General features: G+C 38.1%; 1 protein-coding gene across 1 annotated transcript in view; it reads right to left on the minus strand.

Moving 5' to 3' along the window:
* The window catches only part of DNAH12 (dynein axonemal heavy chain 12), a 399,320-nt gene that overhangs the window by 75,781 nt on the left and 298,635 nt on the right, over nucleotides 1-24,904 (minus strand). The window contains exons 56-60 of the mRNA XM_066351331.1: nucleotides 22,461-22,675; nucleotides 21,622-21,814; nucleotides 19,170-19,362; nucleotides 7,450-7,622; nucleotides 3,666-3,806 (exon numbers count right to left, since the gene is read on the minus strand). Coding sequence (XP_066207428.1) covers nucleotides 3,666-3,806; nucleotides 7,450-7,622; nucleotides 19,170-19,362; nucleotides 21,622-21,814; nucleotides 22,461-22,675 — 915 coding nt within the window. The remainder of the gene's footprint in view (nucleotides 1-3,665; nucleotides 3,807-7,449; nucleotides 7,623-19,169; nucleotides 19,363-21,621; nucleotides 21,815-22,460; nucleotides 22,676-24,904) is intronic.

The following is a 24,904-nucleotide window of genomic DNA, read 5'->3' on the forward strand; positions in this document are numbered from 1 at the left end:
AAAATTGGACAAATACATGCAAAGAAATGAAACTAGACCACCAACTTACACCATTCACAAAAATAAACTCAAAATGGATAAGACTTGAATGTAAGTTGTGAAACCATGATCCTCTTGGAAGAAAACATAGGCAGTAGGCTTTCCGTCATCTCTTGCAGCAATATATTTGTTGAGTTATCCCCAAAGGCAAGTGAAATAAAGGACAAGATGAACAAATGGGACTATATCAAACTAAAAAGCTTTTGCACAGCTAAAGACAATACAAACAAAATAAAAAAGACAAACCACATTATGGGAGAACATATTCGGCAATACGTTTAATAAGGGGTTAATAACCAAAATTTATAAAGAACTTGTAAAACTCAACACTAGGAAGGTAAACAATTCAATTAAAAAATGGGCAAGAGAAATGAATAGACACTTCCCCAAAGAAGACATACAGATGGCCAATAGGCATATGAAAAAGTGCTCAACATCACTAATCATTAGAGAAATGCGAATTAAACCCACAATGATATATCACCTCACACCAGTCAGAATGGTGCTCATCGCCCCGGCCGGTTGGCTCAGCGGTAGAGCGTCGGCCTAGCGTGCGGAGGACCCAGGTTCGATTCCTGGCCAGGGCACACAGGAGAAGCGCCCATTTGCTTCTCCACCCCTCCGCCGCGCCTTCCTCTCTGTCTCTCTCTTCCCCTCCCGCAGCCAAGGCTCCATTGGAGCAAAGATGGCCCGGGCGCTGGGGATGGCTCTGTGGCCTCTGCCTCAGGCGCTAGAGTGGCTCTGGTCGCAACATGGCGACGCCCAGGATGGGCAGAGCATCGCCCCCTGGTGGGCAGAGCGTCGCCCCATGGTGGGCATGCCGGGTGGATCCTGGTCGGGCGCATGCGGGAGTCTGTCTGACTGTCTCTCCCTGTTTCCAGCTTCAGAAAAATGAAAAAAAAAAAAAAAAAAAAAGAATGGCGCTCATCAACAAAACAACACATAGTAAGTGCTGGTGAGGATATGGAGGAAATGGACCCCTCCTGCACTGCTGGTGGGAATGCAGACCGGTGTAGCCACTGTGGAAAACAGTATAGATATTCCTCAAAAGATTAAAAATGGAACTGCCTTTTGACCCAGACATCCCCTTTTAGAAATATATCCCAAGAACACCACATCAATGATTCAAAAGAAGATATGCACCCCAATGTTTATTGCAGCATTGTTTACAATAATCAAGATCTGAAAATAGCCCAAGTGTCCGTCAGTGGATGAGTGGATTAAAAAACTTTGGTACATATACACAATGGAATAATATGTGGCCATGAAAAAGAAGGAAATCTTACCTTTTGTGACAACATGTATGGACCTGGAAACTATTATACTAAGTGAAATAAGTCAGGAAGAGAAAAAAATATCATATGACCTCACTCAGTTGAGGAATCTAATGAACAATGTGAACTGAGTAATGGAATAGAGACAGAGGTGAGATCAAAGGGACCAGAGGGAAAGCAGTCAGAGGGAAAGGAGATGAGAGGATGGGATCAGAGAAGGGAAAGAGATTAGTGAAATTATATAAATAACACAGCATTATAGAAAGCAGGACAGCAAATCCTGGAGGGAAAGGGGGAAGGCATAGGGGTGATGGGTAAGGGGGGTGTCGAGGGGAATACAGGAGTGGGGTGAGATATATTCAGTGGAACACTTGAATCTGTGTAAACAATTAATTAAAATCAATAAAAATTTAAAAAGAAAAATGTACAACTAAATGGAACAACAACAGCAAAAAGAAAACTACAAAATTGTGATGAAAGAAATCAAAGAAGAATTAAATAAATATATATTTCATGTTCATGGACAGGAAGACTCAATATTGTCAAGGTATTCATCTATGCATTCAGTGCAATCCCAATCAAAATCTCAGCAACTTATTTTGTGTATATAGACAAACTGATTCTAAGGTTTACTTTATATGGAGAAGCAAAAGACCCAGAATAGCCAACACAATACTGAAGGAGAACAAAGGGAACTGACACTACCTGACTTCAAGACTCATTATAAAGCTAATCAAGTATACTTACTACATCAAGTAATCAAGACAGTGTAATATTGACAAAAGAGTAGACAAGGAGATCAATGATACAGAATAAAAACTCCAGAAATACTCGCATATAAATATAGTCAACTGATGTTTGAGAAAGGAGCAAAGGCAGTACAATGGAACAAAGATACTCTCTTCATTGCTGATTCTTTGCAGAAGCTGGAACAACTGGATATACACATGAAAATAAATAAATCTAGACAGTCATTACACCTTCATAAAAATAAACTCAAAATGGATCATAGATCTAAATGTCAAATGCAGAACTATAAAATACCTAGAAGATAATATAATGAAGTGACCATACATATGACAATCACTTTTAGATACAACATTATGAAAAAAATAATGGATAATCAGGACTTCATGAAAACTTAAAACTTCTACTCTGCAAGACATTGTCAAGGCAAACCACAGACTGGAAAAAAATAATTGCAAAAGACATATTTGGTAAAAGATATAAACAATAAAAATATAAACAACCAAACTGATTAAAAAGTGGACAAAAAACCTAACAGAACCTCACCAAAAAAAATATAAAGATGGCAAATAAGCATATGAAAAGATCTCACTATCATATGTCATTAACAAATCGCAAATTAAAATGAGATAACATCACACATCTATTAGAATGGTCAAAATGGAGATCTCTGACAAAACCAAATGTTAGCAAGACTTTGGAGCAACAGGAACTCTCATTCATTGCTGGTGGAATGCAAAATGAAATTGCTACTTTGGAAGACAATTTCTTACAAAACTAAAAGTACTCTTAGCATATGATCCAACAATAATACTCCTTGGTATTTCACCAATGAGTTGAAAACTTATGTGCATACAAAAACCTGCATGCACTCCGATATTTAGAGCAATTTTATTTGTAATTTTCAAAACTTAAAAGCAACCAAGATGTACTTAAGTAGGTGGACAAACAAACTGTGGTATATCCATACACTGTAATATTGTTCAGTGTCCCCAAAATGAGCTATTGAGCCATAAGAAGACATGGAATGACCTTAAGTGAATATTGTTAAGATAAAAAAGTCAATCTGAAAAGGCTTTCTTTTTTTTTTAAAGCTTTTTTTTTAAATTTTATTTTTTTAATGGGACGACATCAATAAATCAGGATACATATATTCAAAGATAACAAGTCCAAGTTATCTTGTCTTTCAATTTGTTGCATACCCATCACCCAAAGTCAGATTGTCCTCTGTCACCTTCTATCTAGTTTTCTTTGTGCCCCTCCCCCTCCCCCTTTCCCTCTCCCTTTCCCCCCTCCTCCAGTAACCACCACACTCTTATCAATGTCTCTTAGTTTCACTTTTATGTCCCAAAAAGGCTTTATTTCTTGACTTGGGTGGTAGCTACATAGATTTTTGCTTTGTACGTATTTATTGAACTGCACATGAATATTTTGTAAATTTTCCTGTGTAGTCTAAATTTTAAAAATCAAATAAACATAAAAGCATCAATACTATTGTAGAGAAATGTTCAAGTAAAATCATGAACTAGGCATAGCAGCCATCTTTATTGATTAGATATTTCAGGCAGGTTTTTAAAATAAATAAAGAAGAAGCATGTAACTTACAGAAGAAGATTGGCACATAATAAAAAGGAAAACAACAGCTTGTCCTTCTCAAAAAGTGATCGGCATATATTACAATATAAGTTGTATGTGAAGTGGTCATTTAAATAACGCAGGCGCTTTTCCAAGATTTTGGATTTGTTACTAAAAGGTTAAAAAAAAGAAAACTATATCAACTCAAACATAACTAAGATAAAAGTAAGTAAAACATAAATTAACATATAAGTTGTTTTTATTTTATCAAAGTACCCACTGTTAAAAGTATAAAACCACAGCCCTGGCTGGTTGGCTCAGCGGTAGAGCGTCGGCCTGGCGTGCGGAGGACCTGGGTTCGATTCCCGGCCAGGGCACACAGGAGAAGCGCCCATTTGCTTCTCCACCCCTCCGCCGCGCCTTCCTCTCTGTCTCTCTCTTCCCCTCCCGCAGCCAAGGCTCCATTGGAGCAAAGATGGCCCGGGCGCTGGGGATGGCTCTGTGGCCTCTGCCTCAGGCGCTAGAGTGGCTCTGGTTGCAACATGGCAATGCCCAGGATGGGCAGAGCATCGCCCCCTGGTGGGCAGAGCGTCGCCTCATGGTGGGCATGCCGGGTGGATCCTGGTCGGGCGCATGCGGGAGTCTGTCTGACTGTCTCTCCCTGTTTCCAGCTTCAGAAAAATGAAAAAATAAAAAGTATAAAACCACAAATACATACATACAAATGAGTGCATGTAACACTGGTGAAATCTGAATAAGCTACTGGATTGTACCAATGTGAATTTCCTAGTTTTGATATGGTGCTATACTTATGCATGATGCATTGAAGAAACAAGGTGAAAGGTATATGGGACCTCCCTGTAGTTCTGTGTGTGTACAACTTCTTATAAATATTTATATAAAAACAGAGTATAATTCTAAGACAAAATGAATATAGTTTATACCATCTCTCTATTTTCAAAATTCTAAATTTCATATTGTACTCCAAAATGACTAAAAACAATCAGTTAATTAAAAAAATGCCTCTTGAATCTCTGTTAGTGTGAGGATCTATGCTGGGGATGGAACTTTATGAGACAAAGTATTATAAAACATTTACCTGTGCCAAAGAAACCTAAAGTTTAAATTAAGACCTATACATTAAAAAAAAGTCAGGGAACATATGGATAAATGTGGTTACTTCTGAGTGGAGTTACAACTGATATTTTTCTTTATACTCTTATATGTTTAAAAATTTTGCAATAAGCATATATTGCTTTCATTTTTTTTAGTTCAACTTTTTTCATTAATACTTATGGTAATAAAAGATGAAATATCCATGCTGGAAAAGTTCAGCAATTATTTAAAAAAGTAAACAAGCAACTACCACATAACTAAGAAATTGCATTCTTAGGCATTTATCTCAGAGAAATGGAAACTTCTGTTTACACAAAAACCTACACATGCCTTTTTATATTAGTTTTATTTGTAATAGCCCTAAACTGGAAATAACTCATCAATAGGTGAATGATTAAACAACTTGTAGGACATCAAATCATGAATTGCTTCTCAGCAATAAAAAGAAACAAATTATTGGCACATGCAACAACCTTAATGAGTCTCCAGAGAATTATGCTGGGTGAAAAAAGCCAATTCCCCCAAATTACATACTGTACAATTCCATTTATATAACATTCTGGAAATGACAAAATTATAGAAATGGAAAACAGATTAGTGGTTGAGAAGAGTGAGGAGATAGGAGGAGGAGGCTATGGCTTTAAAAGGAAAACATGGGGATCCTGGTGGTGATGGATGTGTTATATTTTGACCATACAGTTTTTTTTTGTGAGTACAACTTCAATGTTAACATCAATATCTTGGTTAAAATATTGTATACAGGTTTTCAAGTGATCACTGTATTATTTCTTAAAATTCCATGTGAGTTAGCCCTGGCCGGTTGGCTCAGCAGTAGAGCGTCGGCCTGGCGTGCAGGGGACCCGGGTTCGATTCCCAGCCAGGGCACATAGGAGAAGCGCCCATTTGCTTCTCCACCCCCCCTCCTTCCTCTGTCTCTCTCTTCCCCTCCCGCAGCCAAGGCTCCATTGGAGCAAAGATGGCTTGGGCGCTGGGGGTGGCTCCTTGGCCTCTGCCCCAGGCACTAGAGTGGCTCTAGTCGCAGCAGAGCAAGGCCCCGGAGGGGAAGAGCATCGCCCCCTGGTGGGCAGAGCCTCACCCCATAGTGGGCGTGCCGGGTGGATCCCGGTCGGGCGCATGCGGGAGTCTGTCTGACTGTCTCTCCCCGTTTCCAGCTTCAGAAAAAAAATTCCATGTGAGTCTACATTTATATCAAAATTAAAAATTTCATTTAAAAAAGTAATACTTGAGTCCATGGGAGTGGGATGGAAGGGTAGGGGGCAGTAACACTTTTTTGAGCAGAATTTTTATTACAGAATTTATTTTGGAATCAAATTAATAGTCACATGCTTATAATATAATAAAATCAAAATCAACAACAAAAAATAAAATAAAATCAATAAGAATGAGGAAAATAATGAACCTAACTATCTTTCACATGAATGACATCACCATACAATTAGGGGAAAAGCTAACCCAAGTAACTTTTGAATAGTTTTTTTATGTATGTGTCTAAAAACAGAAAACAGTAAGTTTCTGTGTGGACATAAGCATTAAATTTTCTTCAGTGTACATCCAAGAACTGCTGAATTTGTTGGAATTACTGGATCATATGGCAAATCTACAGTATGTTTAATATTTTAAGGAACTTCCAAAATGTTCCCAAAGTGGCTGCACTATTTTATAATCTCAGCAGCCATGCATGAGGGTTCTGATGACTCCACATCCTCATCAACACTTGTTACTGACATTTATATCAATACCTCAATTTGAATTTCTTCCATCATGTGGGTTGTATAAATTCAAATTCTATATTCCAACTGGGAAAGCTCAGGGATTTCAATCACTCAAGAGATTGTTCTATTAAGAACCCATGGAAAATCAACATGGTAGGCTCAAACCATTTATTTAAAAGAGAGGAGAAAAAAGGACTAAAGCTAATCCCTCTTGGTCTAAATCTTGTGTAGAAGTGAAACAAAACTTAAAATATACTGCTCATACAAAAAATATCCCCTAATTTGTGTGAGCAGGGAAGAAAGGCCACCTGACCAGGCAATGGCACAGTGGATAGAGCATTGAAATGGGATGCGGAGGACCCAGGTTTAAAACCCTGAGGTTGCCAGCTTGAGTGTGGGCCCATCTGACTTGAGCAGGGATTCACCAGCTTGAGTGTGGGTCACTGGCTTGAGTGTAGGATCATAGACATGACTCCTGGTCAGTAGCTTGAAGCCCAAAGTCGCTGGCTTGAGCCCAAGGTCACTGGCTTGAGTGTAGGACCATAGACATGACTCCTGGTCAGTGGCTTGAAGCCCAAGGTTGCTGGCTTGAGCCCAAGGTCACTGGCTTGAGCAAGGGGTCGCAAGCTCACTGTAGACCCTCAGTCAAGGCACATATGAGAAAGCAATCAATGAACAACTAAGGTACTGCAACGAGGAATTGATGCTTCTCATCTCTCTCCCTTCCTGTCTGTCTATCCCTATCTGTCATTCTTTCTGTCTCTTTCTCTGTCAGAAAAAAAAGAAAGGCCTGCTTTTTCTTTCTTCCTTTCTTTCACTTTTCCATATTTCCAAGTGTTCTATAATGAATATTATGTATTACACAAGTAATAAGAAAAAATTTATATGTATATACACACTTACTTAATGGAAAGGATGGTGAAAACGCAACCTAGAGAGTATGAATAAAGCTAGAGAAAGTTTACCTGTCATGAATAGAGTTGATATAAAGGTTCACAAACCAGGTGAGAGAGTACTGGTACATGGGATCAATGTTAGCCAGGTCTGCAATGCTAAAGAATAATACTGATGAATGTTTAGCAATGGGTCTGTAGCCTTCTCGAGACTCTGCTATTTTGAGTTCTGTTTTTTCTGCAATCTAGAAGAAAAAAAAATCAAGATTAAGAAATAGAAAATGTGTTTTAATTATATATTGCTCATATAATGAAGTTTACATTTTATTTTATTTTTATTATTATTTTTTTAGAGAAGCAGGGAGAGAGACAGAGAGACAGGAACATCAAGCTGTTCCTGTATGTGCCCTGACCAAGGATCGAACCAGCAACTGCTGCGTTTCTGGATGACACTCCAAAGCTATCTGGCCAGGTCTTGATTTTTTTTAAGAGAGACATTGAGAGGAAGGGAGAGAAAGGGGAGGGGGAAGGGAAGCATTCATTTGTTGGTCCACTCTGTCATGCATTCATTGGTTGCTTCTTGTGTGTGCCCTGACCAGGGATGAAACCCACAACCTTGTCATTTTGTGATGATGCTCTAACCAACTGAGCTAACCAGCCAGGGTTATGAAGTTTGTATTTTAAAATAGTATGCAGCTAACTTAGACAAAATTATAGGAGCAGCATAGTTTACAGGAAAGTGTTTTGTTATGCTAAAAGCTAGGAAGGAAGGAAGGAAGGAAGGAAGGAAGGAAGGAACGAAGGAAGGAAGGAAGGAAGGAAGGAAGGAAGGAAGGAAGGAAGGAAAGGAGGGAGGAGGGAGGGAGGGAGGAAGGGAGAAGGGGAGGAGGGGAGGAGGGGAGGAGGGAGGGAAGAAAGGAAGGAAGGGAGGAAGGGAGGAAGGGAGGAGGGGAGGAGGGGAGGAGGGGAGGAGGGAGGGAAGGAAGGAAGGAAGGAAGGAAGGAAGGAAGGAAGAAAGGAAGGAAGGAAGGAAGGAAGGGAGGGAGGGAGGAAGGAAGGGAGGGAGGGAAGATGGGAGGAAGGGAGGGAAGAAGGAAGGAAAGGAAGAGGAGAAAGAGAGAAAGAACTATGGAGAGAGAAAAGAGGAAGACCAGAAGTTTACAGGTTAGAGTTGTGATTTCTCACTAACCATCTCTGTCTTATTTGAGAATTACCAGAGCTATCAATCTTTGTTTATTTTTTTTTTTACTTGTGTCTACTATAGTCACTCACCTTCTTTTATTTCATTTTATTTTTTCACTCTCTTTATTTTAATAGGTCATAGACAGAGAGGGAGAGAGAGCAAGTGTGTATGTGTGGATGTTTAAGGTGTCAACACAGGTACCAGAACCCAGCACAAAATTTGGCAGAGTAGGTACTCAGAAATATTTATTCATTGATGGTTTTATACATTAAGAAAATCCCTTTTCAACTAGTTTCTGATATGTTTAACTTTTCTAGACTAATAGGGGGTATAGATAGTCCACTTCAAAAGAAAAAATTTCTTCAAGATAACAACTTTTATACTGACAGCTCAATCTGATAGAGTAATATTCTACAGGGAAAATGTGAACAGCACTTTTCCAACCCATTTTCTTTGGAAATGCTAACCACAGACTCTGCTGAGTAAGTGAACCTATGTAGTCACGTTTATATCGAATTATCCCATTTGCAGCTGATTCAATCAGGTGGTAGGGATAGAGCCAGACCCAAGATAAACTAATCAATTTCCCTCCAAATTTCTACCCTTTAAGAGCCTTAGAAAATGATGTCAGGTGGTATTGGGCATCACTGCTAAAAGGTAATGGGACCAGAATTGGTTTCTACGGGCAAGATATATATAGGAACAAATAGACACAAAAGTTTTACAGAAGAAATTGGTCTCGAAGTAGAGAGAAGGGCAACACAACCTTGAATAAAGGGGAAGAGGCAAAACATAGAAACTTAATGCTTCCCATTTATTCTGAGGCTTGAATGTACTTTGTACCATTGGAAGAATATCCCATTGTAACTTTTTTATTTGAGCTAATTTGAATGGGTTTCTGTTCCTTGCTAACAAACTTTCCCCCAAATTATACTGTATTAACCATAGTTAAAAGCATGTTTTAAAAAATTTGTTTACTTATTTATTTTTTATAATTTTTTTTTTATTTTTCTGAAGCTAGAAACGGGAGAGACAGTCAGACAGACTCCCGCATGCGCCCGACCGGGATCCACCTGGCACGCCCACCATGGGGCGAGGCTCTGCCCACCAGGGGGCGATGCTCTGCCCCTCCCAGGCGTCGCTCTGCTGCGACCAGAGCCACTATAATGCCTGGGGCAGAGGCCAAGGAGCCATCCCCAGCGCCCGGGCCATCTTTGCTCCAATGGAGCCTTGGCTGCGGGAGGGGAAGAGAGAGACAGAGAGGAAGGAGAGGGGGAGGAGTGGAGAAGCAGATGGGCGCTTCTCCTGTGTGCCCTGGCCGGGAATCGAACCCAGGACTTCTGCATACCAGGCCAACGCTCTACCACTGAGCCAACCGGCCAGGGCTATTTTTTAATTTATTATGTTTTCATAGATTCTAGTGTCCCCCTGAATACATCCTCCCCTCCTTCATGTTCCCCAGTACATCCCCCCTGCTCCCCTCCCTGTAACGCCTTCCCACCTTTCCTCCAGGATTTGCTTTTCTGCTCTCCTCCCATCGTATCATCCTATCATCCCCTTTCCCTCTGTCCACTTTCATTCTGGATCCTATGATCCCGCCTCTGTCTCTATTCCGCTCCTCAGTTCATATTGTTCGTCAGATTCCTCAGATGAGTGAGGTCATATAATATTTTTCTTTCTCTGCCTGGCTTATTTCACTTAATGTAATAGTTTCCAGGTCCATCCATGTTGTCACAAAAAATAATATTTCCTTCTTTTTCATGGCCCCATAATATTCCATTGTGTATACGTACCAAAGCTTTTTTAATCCACTGGTCCACTGATGGGCACTTGGGCTGTTTTCAGATCTTGGCTATTGTAAACAATGCTGCCATATATGGGGGTGCACTTCTCCTTTTGACTTGTTGATGTGGTGTTCTTGGAATATATTCCCAAAAGTGGGATGCCTGGGTCAAAAGGCAGTTTGATTTTTAACTTTTTTGAGGGATCTCCATACTGTTTTCCACAGTGGCTGCACCAGTCTTCATTCCCACCAGCAGTGCAGGAGGGTTCCCTTTCATCCTCACCAGCACTTATTCTGTGTTGTTTTGTTGATGAGCGCCATTTTGACTGGTGTGAGGTGATATCTCATTGCAGTTTTAATTTGCATTTCTCTAATGATTAGTGGTGTTGAGTAATTTTTCATATGACTACTGGCCATCTGTAGGTCCTCTTTGGAGAAGTGTCTATTCATTTCTTTTGCCTATTTTTTGATGGGATTATTTATCTTCCTGGTGTTGAGTTTTACAAGTTCTTTATAAATTTTGGTTATTAACCCCTTAGCAGACGTATTGTCGAATATGTTCTCCCATTGTGTAGTTTGCCTTTTTATTTTGTTCATATTGTCTTTAGCTGTGCAAAAGCTTTTTAGTTTGATGTAGTCCCATTTGTTTATCGTGTCCTTTATTTCCCTGGAGTGTGGAGATAAATCAGCCAATATATTGCTGTAAGTGATGTCGGAGAGCTTATTGCCTATGCTTTCCTCTAAGATGCTTATGGTTTCATGACTTACATTTAATTCTTTTATCCATTTTGAGTTTATTTTTGTGAATGGTGTGAGTTGGTGGTCTAGTTTCATTTTTGTGCAGGTAGCTGTCTAATTTTCCCAACACCATTTGTTAAAGAGACTGTCTTTACTCCACTGTATGCTATTACCACTCTTGTCAAATATCAGTTGTTCATAAAGGTGCGGGTTAATTTCTGGGTTCTCTGTTCTGTTTCATTGATCTATATGCCCGTTCTTATGCCAGTACCAAGCTGTTTTGAGTACAGTGGCCTTGCAGTATATCTTGATATCAGGAAGTATGATAACACCCACTTTATTCTTCTTTTTCAAGATTTCTGAGGCTATTCGTGTTCTTTTTTGGTTCCATATGAATTTTTGGAATATTTGTTCTATATCTTTGAAGTATGTCCTTGGTCTTTTAATAGGAATTGCATTGAATTTTTAAATTGCTTTGGATAAAATGGACATTTTAATGATGTTTATTCTTCCTAGCCATGAACACGGTATATGCTTCCACTTGTTTGTATCTCCCTTGATTTCTTTATCAATGTTTTATAATTTTCTGAGTACAAGTCTTTAACCTCCTTGGTTAAGTTTACTCCTAGGTATTTTATTTTCTTTGTTGCAATAGTGAAGGGGATTGTTTTCTTTCTTTTTTTTTATTTATTCGTTTTTAGAGAGGAGAGAGACAGAGAGGGAGAGAGAGGAGAGAGAGACAGAGAGAGAGAAGGGGGGAGGAGCTGGAAGCATCAACTCCCATATGTGCCTTGACCAGGCAAGCCCCGGGTTTCGAACCGGTGACCTCAGCATTTCCAGGTCGATGCTTTATCCACTGCGCCACCACAGGTCAGGCCTGTTTTCTTAATTTCTCTTTCAGACAGATCATTGTTGGTGTATAAAAATGCCTCTGATTGGCCCTGGCCAGTTGGCTCAGTGGTAGAGCATCGGCCTGGTGTGCAGGAGTCCCGGATTTGATTACCAGCCAGGGCACACAGGAGAAGCGCCCATCTGCTTCTCCACCTCTCCCCCTCTCCTTCCTCTCTGTCTCTCTCTTCCCCTCCTGCAGCCAAGGCTCCACTGGAACAAAAAGTTGGCCCAGGCGCTGAGGATGGCTCCATGGCCTCTGCCTCAGGCACTAGAATGGCTCTCGTTGTGACAGAGCAACGCCCCAGATGGACAGATCATCCCCCCCGTGGTGGGCATGCCGGAGGGATCCCGGTCGGGTGCATGCAGGAGTCTGTCTGATTGCCTCCCCGTTTCCAATTTTAGAAAAATACAAAAAAAAAAAAAAAAGCCTATGATTTCTGAGTATTAATTTTATATCCTGACACCTTGCTGAATTCCTTTATCAGGTCCAGTAGTTTATTGACTGCGACTTTAGGGTTTTCTATATACAATATCATATCATCAGCAAATAATGATAGTTTTACTTCTTCTTTTCCAATTTGGATGCCTTTTATTTCTTCTTCTTGTCTGATTGTTGTGGCTAGGACTTCCAGAACTATATTAAATAAGAGTGGTGAAAGGGGGCACCCCTGCCTTGTTCCTGATCTTAAGGGGATTGCTTTTAACTTTTTCCCATTGAGTATGATGTTGGCTGTGAGCCTGTCATAGATGGCCTTTATCATTTTGAGGTATGTTCCCTGTATTCCCACTTGGCTGACAGTTTGATCATAAATGGGTGCTGGATTCTATCAAATGATTTTAATGCATGTATTGATATTATAATGTGGTTTTTCTCCTTCCTTTTGTTTATGTGATGAATCACATTGATTGATTTGCAAATATTGTATCAGCCTTACCTCCCCAAAATAAATACCACTTGATCATGATGTATGATTTTTTTCATGTATTGTTGGATCCAGTTTCTAATACTTAGTTGAGAATCTTAACATCTAAATTCATCAGGGATATTGGCCTATTGTTTTCTTTCTTTGTGTTGTCTTTGCCTGGCTTTGGAATCAGAATTATGCTTGCCTCATAAAAGGAGCTTGGAAGATTTCCCTCCTCTTGAATTTTTAAAAGTAGCTTGAGAAGGATAGGAGTTAGTTCTTTGAATATTTGGTAGAATTTGCCTGTGAAGCCAACTGGCCCAGGGCTTTTGTTTGTTGGGAGCTTTTTGATAACTGGTTCAATCTCATTTGTTGTAATCAGTCTATTTAGGTTTTTTGATTCTTTCAAATTGATTTTTGAAAGATTATATTTTTCAAGGAATTTGTCCATTTCACCGAGGTTCTCTAACTTTTTGTATACAGTTCTTCATAGTATTTTCTTACAATTCTTTGTATTTCTTCTATGTTTGTTGTTACTTCTCTTTTCTCAATTCTAATTTTATTTATTTGAGTCCTTTCTCTTTTCTTCTTGGTGAGCCTGGCTAAGGGTTCATTGATCTTGTTTACTTTTTCAAAGAACCAGCTCTTGGTTTCATTGATCCTCTGTATTGTTTTTTTTAGTCTCTATATTATTCATTTCCACTCTGATCTTTATTATTTCTTTCCTTCTACTTCCTCTAGGCTTTACTTGCTGTTCTTTTTCTAGTTCTTTTAGTTGTAGGATTAAGTTGTTTATTTGAGCTTTTTCTAGCTTCTTAAGGTATGCCTGTAATGTTATGAACTTCCCCCTCAGGACTGCTTTTGCTGTGTCCCATAGACTTTGAGTTGTTGCATGCTCATTTTCATTTGATTCAAGGAAATTTTTTATTTCTTCCTTGATTTCATTGTTGGCCCATTCATTGTTTAATAACATGCTGTTTAGTTTTCAAGAGTTTGAGTGTTTTTCAGTTTTTCTATTGTAGTTGATTTCTAGTTTCATGCCATTGTGGTCAGAGAAGATGCTTGATATGGTTTCAATCTTCTTAACTTTGTTGAGACTTGTTTTATACCCTAATATGTGGTCTATCCTAAAGAATGTACCATGCACACTTGAGAAGAATGTATATTCAGCTGCTTTAGAGTGAATGGTTCTGAAGATATCTATTAAATCCAGTTGATCTAGTGTGTCCCTTAATTCTGCTGTTTGTTAATTTTCTTTCTTGAGGATCTATGCATTGATGTTAGTGGGGTATTGAAATCCCCTACTATTATAGTATTGCTGTTGATCTCTCTCTTTATGTCCATCAAAATCTGCTCTATATATTTAGGTGCTCCTATATTAGGTGCATAGATATTTATAATGGTTATCTCCTCCTTTATCATTATGTGATCTTTGTTATCTCTTAGTATAGTCTTTGTTTTAAGGTCTATTTTGTCATATATATGTATTGCTACGCCAGATTTTTTTTCATTTCCATTTACATAAAATGTTTTTTCCAGCCTTTTACTTTTAATCTATGTGTATCTTTTGTTTTGAGGTGGGTCTCCTGTAGACAGCATATGTATGGGTTCTGTTTTCTTCTCCATTCAGCTACCCTATGTCTTTTGATTGGAGCATTTAATCCATTTACATTTAAGGTTATTATTGATATGTAGTTGTTTATTGCCATATTTTTTCTTTAATCTATATTCCTCTTTTAATATACATATATATATATTCCACTTTGTTCTGTCTATAGCAGGCCCCTTAACATTTTTTGCAGCATTGGTTGGTTGTGATGAATTCCTTGAGTTTTTTGTCTGGGAAGTTTTTTATTTCTCCTTCAATTTTATTTTATTTTTTTATTTTTTAAAATTTATTTATTAAATTTAATGCAGTGACATTGATAAATCAGGGTACATATGTTGAGAGAAAACATCTCTAGATTATTTTGACATTTGATTGTGCTGTATACCCCTCCCCCAAAGTTAAATTATCTTCTGTCACCTTCTATCTGGTTTTCTTTGTGCCCCTCCCCTCCCCCAACCCCTCTCTCCTTCTTCACCCCATCTCCCCTCCCCCCACCCCCCACCCCTGTTGCCATCACATTCTTGTTCATGTCTCTGAGTCTCATTTTTATGTCCCTTCTATGTATGGATTCATATAGTTCTTAGTTTTTTTTTCTGATTTACTTATTTCATTCCATATAATGTTATCAAGGTCCATCCATGTTATTGTAAATGATCCGATGTCATCATTTCTTATGGCTGAGTAGTATTCCATAGTATATATGTACCAAAGCTTTTTAATCCACTTTTCCTCTGACGGACACTTGGGCACATTTGCTTCTCCACCCCCCCCCTCCTTCTTCTCTGTCTCTCTCTTCCCCTCCCGCAGCCAAGGCTCCATTGGAGCAAAGATGGCCCGGGTGCTGGGGATGGCTCCTTGGCCTCTGCCCCAGGTGCTAGAGTGGCTCTGGTCACGGCAGAGCGATGCCCCGGAGGGGCAGAGCATCGCCCCCTGGTGGGCAGAGCGTTGCCCCTGGTGGGCGTGCCGGGTGGATCCCGGTCGGGCGCATGCAGGAGTCTGTCTGACTGTCTCTCCCCGTTTCCAGCTTCAGAAAAAAAAAAAAAAAGAAAAAAAGAAATCTTGGTCATACGTTCTTGTTCTGCATTACTTTGAATATTTCTTACCAATCCTCTCTGGCTTCAAGTGTTTCTGTTGAGAAGTCAGATGTCATCCTTATGGGTGTTCCTTTGTAGATGATTGACTGTTTTTCTCTTACAACTTTTAATATTCTTTCTTTATCTCTTAGCTTTGGTATTTTGATTATGATATGTCTTGGTGTGGGTCTCTTTGGGTTCTTTTTTAATGGGGTTCTCTCTGCTTCTTGAACTTGTGTGACTCTTTCCTGCATCAATTTTGGGAAATTTCCACCTATAATTTCTTCAAAGAGCTTCTCTAATCCTTGTTCTTTCTCTTCTCCTTCAGGAATCCCTATTATGCAGATATTGTTCTCTTCATGTTGTCATAGAACTCTCTTAGAATTTCCTCTTACTTTTTGATCCTCTCTTCTCTTTGCTTTTCTGCTTCGTGTTTTCACTTATCTTGCCTCTAAGTCACTGATTCGATCCTCTGCTTCATCCAGCCTGCTTTTAATTCCTTCTAGTGTAGTCTTTATTTCTGATATTGTGTTTGTCATTTCTGTCTGGTTCTTCTTTATGATTTCCGTGTCCTTTTGGATACTTACATTTTCTTTATTGAGGTGTTCATTAAATCCATCCATTGTAGCTTTGAGATCCTTAAGCATCCTAACAATCATTATTTTATACTCTGCATCTGGTGATTTGATTACTTCTGATTCATCTAGTACTTTTTCTGAGGACTTATCTTGTTGAAGTATATGACTTATGCTTCTCTGCCTACCCATTATTCTCTGTATGACTTATAGGCTTCTTTCAGTTGTGATCTCCTTACTTAGTAGAGCAGCTTTGAAGTCTCGATTTGTTTATTCTCTTCTCAGTTTTCTTCACTTGGTGGTAATCTTGTTTACTGATCTCAGCAGGGGTCTTATTTGAAACTGTATCCAGGAATGAGGTAGGTATATCCTGAGACTCTGAAGACTTGATCTGCCAGCTTCTCTCTGGGGGCCAGGTGCTTTCTCCCCTTCAGTAGGGGGAGATGTATCTCAGATCTCCATGGAGTCCAGAGTTACTGCCCATCCTTCCCACTTCATGTTTTCAGCTGTGTCTTGCTGTGCTGATTGGAGCTGGAGAGCTTTCTTAAGGTGGGTCACCTGGAACCACTTTAGGATTGTGCTGTGTGGAGGAATCAACCCCTCTCCCAGCTATGGCTGCCTCGGCACTGGATGAGTCAGCTTTTCAGGTCATGCCATGCATTCCTCTGCCCCTGACCATCTATCTCTCTCTCTCCACTTTCCTTTTGGAAGACAAGTCAGCCCTCTCAGCACATCTCATTCCCAGGTCCCCAGGCAAGTGGCTGTAAGCAATATTTTATGCTCTTCTCCTTGTAATGAGAGCCCTTCTGGGTCTCAGCCTCACCCCTCTCCCCTTAACTCCTGGAAGCAGGGGAGCTCCTACCATGCCCCACACTCCCTACCATGCTCTGTGTGTCTTTTTCTTTGCTCCTTGGTTTTAGAGACCTGTTCTTGTATTCCAAAGTTGGTTTTTCATGCTGATTGTTCCTAAACTAATTTGTAATCCAGTTTGGTGGTGTGAGCTGGGAGTCTGTGCATCTGCCTACTCCACTGGCATCCTGGCATCCAACCTCATTGGCAGCTTTCATAAATGATTTCCAACCTCTGGTTTCCCCATCCACACACCTTCTCCCTTTTCTGCAAAACTGGCTTTTTCTTCAGCACTCTGTATTCTCTCTGTTCTCACTCTGCAAACATGGCTTCAAAAAATTTTGTTTATTGACTTGAGAAAGAAGAAGGGAGGGAGAAACATCGATTTGTTGTTCTACTTATTTGTGTTGATTCTTGTATGTGCCCTGACTGGAAATTGAACCCACAGCCTTGGCATAAAGGGCAAATGCTAACCAATGCTTCCAGGACAGGGCTAAAAGAAATTTTTAAAAATTCATTTTAGAAAAGGAGAGAGAGAGAGAAGGGGGGAGGAGCAGGGAGCATCAACTCCCATATGTGCCTTGACCAGGCAATCCATGGGTTTTAAACTGGTGACCTCAGCATTCCAGGTCAACGCTTTATCCACTGTACCACCACAGGTCAGGTTATACACAAGTTTTAAACCTCAATCTGGACTATAAAAGTGTAAAACAAAGTTATCAATAATGTAAATTGGTGACATTTTACATAAGAAATCAGAATATGATCTCACTTATATGTGGAAGCTAATGACCAAAGTGAACTGAGGAATGGAATAGAGGCAGAGGCGGGGTCACAGGGAGCAGAGGGACAGCTGTCAGAAGGAAGGGGGATGAGGGGATGGGATCAGAGAAAGTGATGGGATTAGTGAAGTTATATATATATAACACAGAGATATAGATAACAGAACAGCAAACCCACAAGGAAGGGGGGAGGGTGTTAAGGGGAGGAGAGTAAAGGGGGTGTAATGGGCGTACATTAGGGTTGAGGGTGTTATATTGAGTGGGACATTTGAATGCATGTTAACACAATATATTAAAATTAATAAAAATTAAAAAAATAATCTTAGTATTCTCATTTAAACCTTCTGTTATTTATACCTTAATTTTTTTTCAGCTATTGGAGGACCCAGCAAGAAAGATATTATGATTTCTTAAATGTATTTCTCTTTGTAAGATAAAATACTGGAACTAATAAATATATACTTATATCTACTTTCCCAAGGGAAAGTGTGAAAAAGCCTTTTAAAAAGTCCTCTAATCCAGAACTGGGGTACATGTGTGCAGGGGGAGGGGCAGAAGGATGCTGAGCAATTAGTAAAATTTCTATTTAGTCTTTTAAATTTTTTTACTTGCCCTAATATTTATATGTGCTTAATTCATTGAGTTGGCCAAAGAGGATAGAAAGTTCTAAACATCAATAGCCTACGGAAGTCATTCTGTAACATCATTTAATTGTGCGACCTTGGGCCTCAACTACTTCTTTTGGGCCATAGTTTTATCAATTAATAAATGCAAAAGATAACTGATAGCTAAGACCTCTTACCTATAACATGGTAGGAGTCTATCAAAAATATATACAGTATGAAAAAATACCATTTGGCTGAGATAGATGAATTTAGAATAAATACATTCCTGGCTGTGGACCATTTGACTTCCTTCCTTCATCTGCCACCCCCAACTCTCACACTGCTATCCCTGGCAAAAAAAATAACTAGGCAATATCAGAAAAACATCCTTATTAGTTCCTAGAACCACTTAATGTCCAATTAAGCAACAATTACCTACTTACTTCCTAAGTTTCAACCAGGAACAAAAGTAAGCCAAACTCTCAAACTCAGTTTTTAGGTGACAGTCTATTAAATTTGGACAAACCAGACTAGCTTGCCTTACCTATGCAATAATAAAAAATGTATATTTGTAAAATATATATTCTAAATTTATTTCTCTGTTTAAGATACCATACAGATAAGGCCAGGTTTTGAATAATTTAACAGTAAGATATTCTCTTGTGAATTTAAAATTAGTTTCTATGTTTTGGTATTTTATAATTTTTTTTCTTTTCCAGTAAGCCTACTAAGCTTTCTTAAAGCACTGAGAGCAAACTGGAATCTTAAGAATCAAAAGATTACTAGGGTTCTTTTTCACCTGCTGTTTCTTCGTTATCTCATTGGACATCATTTTAGCGGAGTCTAAGACTTTAATTGCACTTTCATCTTCTAAAATGTTCCCTTCTGAAGATGATAATGTTTCCAAAATTTTTCTCTCTATGTCTTTTAGCTGTTTCTTGTTAGCTGCAGACTGAAGAATAAGAGCATTTCTTTCCTCTTCTAATTCTGGTCTTAAAGATAAAAAAAATTTAGTATAAATTTATGGTATTTATCTAAATTTATATCTAAATATTATATATCACAATATCATACATTTAAATAATTTTGTAGACATGTAATACAAACTAAGATGATTAATTTCTTTATTCTAACCTAAGGGAAAAAATTACTTCCATTCAAATAATAATTTGTGAAAACATTAATTGTATATGTATAAAATGTGGCAATAATATGTACTGTTTTAAGTCTGAAATGTATTAAGCTTATCCATATGGCTTAGCCAGTTACGTGAGAATAAGAACTAGAGAAGAAACTCAGAGTGTCAACTTCTTATTTATTCCTTGGCCTTGTCAGATTCAATTTCATTTTTACTGTTTACAATAGCAGACACAGAAAGGATGATTTGTTGTACAACTGGCCCTTCAAGTAAAAGACAAAATTGGCACTTAACATCTTAACGAGGATGGTATGAAACTTTAAAATAACAATTTATCATGTTATAGAATGTTATGACATGATTCTCTCTTGGATACTCTGTGAGATTGATATATTGGGAATAACTAAAGTACCTCATGGTTACATATTTTCACTTACAATTTGATGTCATGTAACAGACTACTTGATAATGCTATACAGTGTGTCCGTAAAGTCATGGTGCCCTTTTGACTGGTCACAGGAAAGCAACAAAAGACGATAGATATGTGAAATCTGCACCAAATAAAAGGAAAATCCTCCCAGTTTCTGTAGGATGATGTGGCAGCATGTGCGCATGCGCAGATGATGACGTAACACCATGTATACAGCGGAGCAGCCCACGGCCATGCCAGTCAAGATGTGTATGGTACAGAGGAAAGTTCAGTGTGTTCTGTGGCTTGCTAAATTCGAATCCATGACCAAAGTGCAACATGAATATCGGCGCGTTTATAACAAAGCGCCACCACATAGGAATAACATTACTCGGTGGGATAAGCAGTTGAAGGAAACCGGCAGTTTGGTGGAGAGACCCCGTTCTGGTAGGCTATCAGTCAGTGACAAGTCTGTAGAGGCTATATGGGATAGCTACCTAAGGAGCCCTAAAAAATCTGTGCATGAGCCCACATCAAACTGCACTGAACAGGTATGAAACTGAGAGAGTTTTCCTTTTATTTGGTGCAGATTTCACATTTCTGTCGTCTTTTGTTGCTTTCCTGTGACTGGTCAAAAATGCACCATGACTTTACGGACACACTGTATTAAGCTTCAAGTGGAATCAAAGATGGGCTTCAGGAAGGAACTCTTTACCAATAGCCCTTCCAGGCATATATTTTTCTCTTTTAAAAAATAACACATGCTAGTAATAAAAAAAAATACATAAATTATGAAAACAAGAATAATCACCCATAATCTTAGCACCAAGGGGATGGTCACAGGTAACATTCTGGTGTATTCCTTCCCAATCTTTTTTGTATATATGCATTGACCTTTTTTTGCAATCATGCATTAACTTGTTTTTATAAAATATTACCCATACTGTATATAGTTTAGTGTCCTGCATGTTTGCTCTTATCCTAAGTATTTTCTTTTCTTTTTAAGTGTAAGCAAGAGTAGGGGAGATAGAGAGATAGACTCCCACATGTGTCCTGACCAGAATCCACCTAGCCGATGCTCTGCCCATCTGGGGCCGTGCTCACAACTGAGCTATTTTTAGCTCTTGAAGTAGAGGCTCCACAGAACCATCCTCAGCACCCAGGATCAATGTGCTTGAACCAATTGAGCCATGGCTGTGGGAGAGGGAGAGAGAGAGAGAGAGAAACAAGTGGGAAGGGGACAGGGGAGAAGCAGATAGTCGCTTCTCCTGTGTGCCCTGACCAGGAATCGCACCCGGGATTTCCATATGCCAGGTCGATGCTCTACTACTGAGCCAACTGGCTAGGACCCTAAGTATTTTCTTAATAACATCCTGTATATATGTCTTTGAACATATTTTTAAATTTTGTCCATAGCATACATTCCTGGGGTGAAATTTTTTTGGCTTAAACAATTAGATAAAAGTCAGAAATTATGGCATATCACCTGACTCATACTACTCATATTCAGAACCCAATATAACATGATTGACTTATAACTTACTTGTTATAGAATGGCTATTTTAAGGTATTATACATTTATTTAATTTACAATGATAAAATATAAAATTTGACTAGGTTTTGAAATAATCACATAACAGAAGTATTAATGGCCTACAAATATTCCTCTCCAGGCCATCTGGACGCATCCGAGAAAATACATACCTCTCCTTTGCAACAACAATACCTAATAACTGATCTTCAAGTCCTTCTGGAGTTATCATGAAATTGAGCAAAGACAGTTTTGTTGCTATCTCTGGCATATAGTGTGGATTTCTCAGTTTTGTGGTGATATAAAACTTGAAATCAAAGGAATACTCAATAGTGATTTCACCAAGCCTGATGCAATCAATGCCACCTGTATTTCAGAAAACAAATGCATACAGTAAGTAAGCCAAAGTTGTATAGCCCTTCCCACTATGTTAAGGCCTTTCCCAGGTTACAAGTAATTGAAAGTAGAATACAGATGTGATGAGAGTCACAGACACAGAGGCAAGTAAGCAGTTACACAATAGGATTCCTTCACTCTATGGTTGTGGAGGCTTCAAAATCAAGATTCTTTTTTATCTTTCTTTATCGATTTTCAATAATGATTCCAAAGTTATTTGTGTATGACTAAAGCCCTTAAAAGTCCTAGAGTTTAGCAGAGATAAAATTTTTATAAGCAGAAAAATATGAAGTGGGTAATATTTACCTAAATTCAACTCTGTCCCACATTATCCATTACTATTTGTAATAATGGACTTTGTGTGGTCCATGGTCACATGATAAAGGAATTTCAGACTGGCTTCAGCTTCTTTATGTTTTCTACTGAACAACAATCTAGATTAACAGTGATTAAAGCAATGAAGGGAGGGCAAAGTTGATATTTGTTCCAAATTTCCTTTCACATATAACAATGACACAGAAGTTCTGAGTTATTAACCTTGTTACTAAATTTATGTAGTGGGGATTTTTTATCTAATCATATTTCAGTTCTATAACTAATATTAATTGACTTCTACCTTGTTTAAAAGTTTGTCTAAGCAGTAAAGGCTCCAAAGATGGGTCCAGTTCTTCGCCGACATTTTCTAACAGAAGCGGAGTTCCAAACTGAATACAGTTTTCCAATGTTCTCATATAGTCTGAATCTGATAGCTTAATAACACTAAGTTGATTTTCTTTCTCAGAGTTTTTGATCCATTTATTGGCTTGACCCTGGGGGTCAATCATTAAAGGCCTAGAATATAATAAGAAAAATTCTGAGGAGAATAAATAGATATTCATATTTCTTTAAAGTTACATAATTTAAATAATAAACATCACCATCAATTTGTAAAAATACAATGTGTTTCACATATCAGGATGAATCTTCACAAAAGGCCTGTGAGAAAAGAGTGAAGAAGAAGTTTTATTCTTATTTATCGTTGAAATGAAGAAATTTAGTCTCAGGAAGTACTTTGCCCAAAGTTCCATGCTTGCAAAATTAGTTTAATGTCAGAAGTAGGATCTTGTGAACCTGTAAGCTGTGCTCTTTCCAATATAACACATTGTCTTCAAGGTACGCAATTTTAATATATGACATAAGTTAACATAATATGAAAAATAATTCTATTTATTTCATAAAAATTTAAAGTAAGAGATATATTATCCTCTAATGGATTTCCTTAGGTTATCAGTAGAGTCATAAGCTAAGTTAAGTATAGTATATTATTCGAGATCTATTTAGAAATTTTTTTCTATGTAAGTATGGTAAAGACTGTGTTCAAGAGCGTATGATTCATGGTTTTGGATATTCAGAAGATGATGTTCTTTCTTCTTCCTCAGTGACAATGCTGTCCTAGGTTCCTTTTGCATTCAGTACAATGCATTAAGTCATCTTTCTAAAATATCAGCACAAAAAGAGGAGTTTCCATTCCATGTCACTCTGGCTTACCCACACATTCCCTTTCTGTTTCAACAGCTTCTAGGAATAAAATCTCCTTTCTCTTTCCCTATAAATAAGCTCTTTAGTCAATTACTCCCAAATAACTTTGTTCTTTTATTTTCTTTTCTTTCTAAAAATCAAAACAATCCAATACAAGCTGCCTAGTTGTTTTCTTTCTCAGCTCAAATTGTACTGAAATCTTACTGAACGCACAAAAAGGTTCAGACACTAGTCAAAATTTATTTTGCTATTATACAAAACAGAGAGAATGTGTTTTGGAAATGAGAAATTTTACTTAACAATTGCTTAAAAGTTGCCTAATAACTTCTTCCTTATATATGCTTTCCCTTGCAAAAAGTAACAATTTCTGTAAATTAATGTTTCAGTGCTAATCAATGTTCTTAGTATTGCAATAGAGATTCTTTTTTATTATAAAAGAAATACAATTCCCAATTAATACAACCTTATGTAAGTATCACAAATACAATTGGAAAATTGAGCTGTTGTGTCCATCAGAGAGACATATTTTTTGTATGCTAAGCTTACCTTAATGTAGGTATGAAAATAATTCTAGTCTACATTTGAGATCCTTAGTCTGAAGAAAAAAGCATTATCCATCTATGCTTCTGATAGAGGTGGTAATTTTGGGGAAAACAAAGTTAAGTAGCCAGATTGATGTGTTAATAAACAATAATTAAGCAGCATAGTATTTTCATCATGGTTAAAAAGTAAGCAAGTCAGAATTTGAGATATAAACACTAAATGAGGTATCTGAAGATGGTAACTATAAAAAACTAATATTTATCGAGCACTTATGTTCTAAGCACTTTCTCACAACCTTCTTATAGGCAGGAATTATTATTTTCATTTACAGATGGGGCACCTGAGGCATTGAGAGGTCAAATAAGTTACCAAAATCTCAAGATAGAAAGTGAGAGAGAAAACTTTGAATCCAAATATCCTCAGACTTGTGTCTGCACTGCTCTCAGTTACTGCACAGTATTATAAACAGATAAACCTTTAGAAATTATGAACAAGCAGAACAAAGATCGATTCATTATAAACTATCATTCTAGCAGCAGGACTATCTAAATAACCTAAAAATCCTCCAGCCACCTAGTTTAGTTTATCCACTAGTAGATAAAATATGACATTTTAAAACTACACAGGTGACATGCATTTAAGAGATACATATATACATAATACAAATGTCCAGAAAAACACAGCTACCAGAAACACAGAAAGATCTGAATTCCAGAAAAGTAATTGTGTAAGCTGAAATGGTAGCTATCCTTGGGGAGAGTGTCAGTTTTAATCATATAGGGGATCTTTGAGTCTATATGTGGCAAGAAGCTGGAACTGAGACCCTGATATTAAGCTGAAATCCACAAAAAGCTTAGTGAAATCATAGATAGAAAAAATTCAACTCTATGCATAAAGAGACAAGAAGAAAGTATCTTGATTCCTGCCTCACCTCCAGCTGGGAAAATGTCTCCTAAGAATCTGTAACCATGGGTCTAAATTTCAAGCAGGTGGAGGGTA

The sequence above is a fragment of the Saccopteryx leptura genome, chromosome 10 (assembly GCF_036850995.1).
Source record: "Saccopteryx leptura isolate mSacLep1 chromosome 10, mSacLep1_pri_phased_curated, whole genome shotgun sequence".
Taxonomy (NCBI): Eukaryota; Metazoa; Chordata; class Mammalia; order Chiroptera; family Emballonuridae; genus Saccopteryx; species Saccopteryx leptura.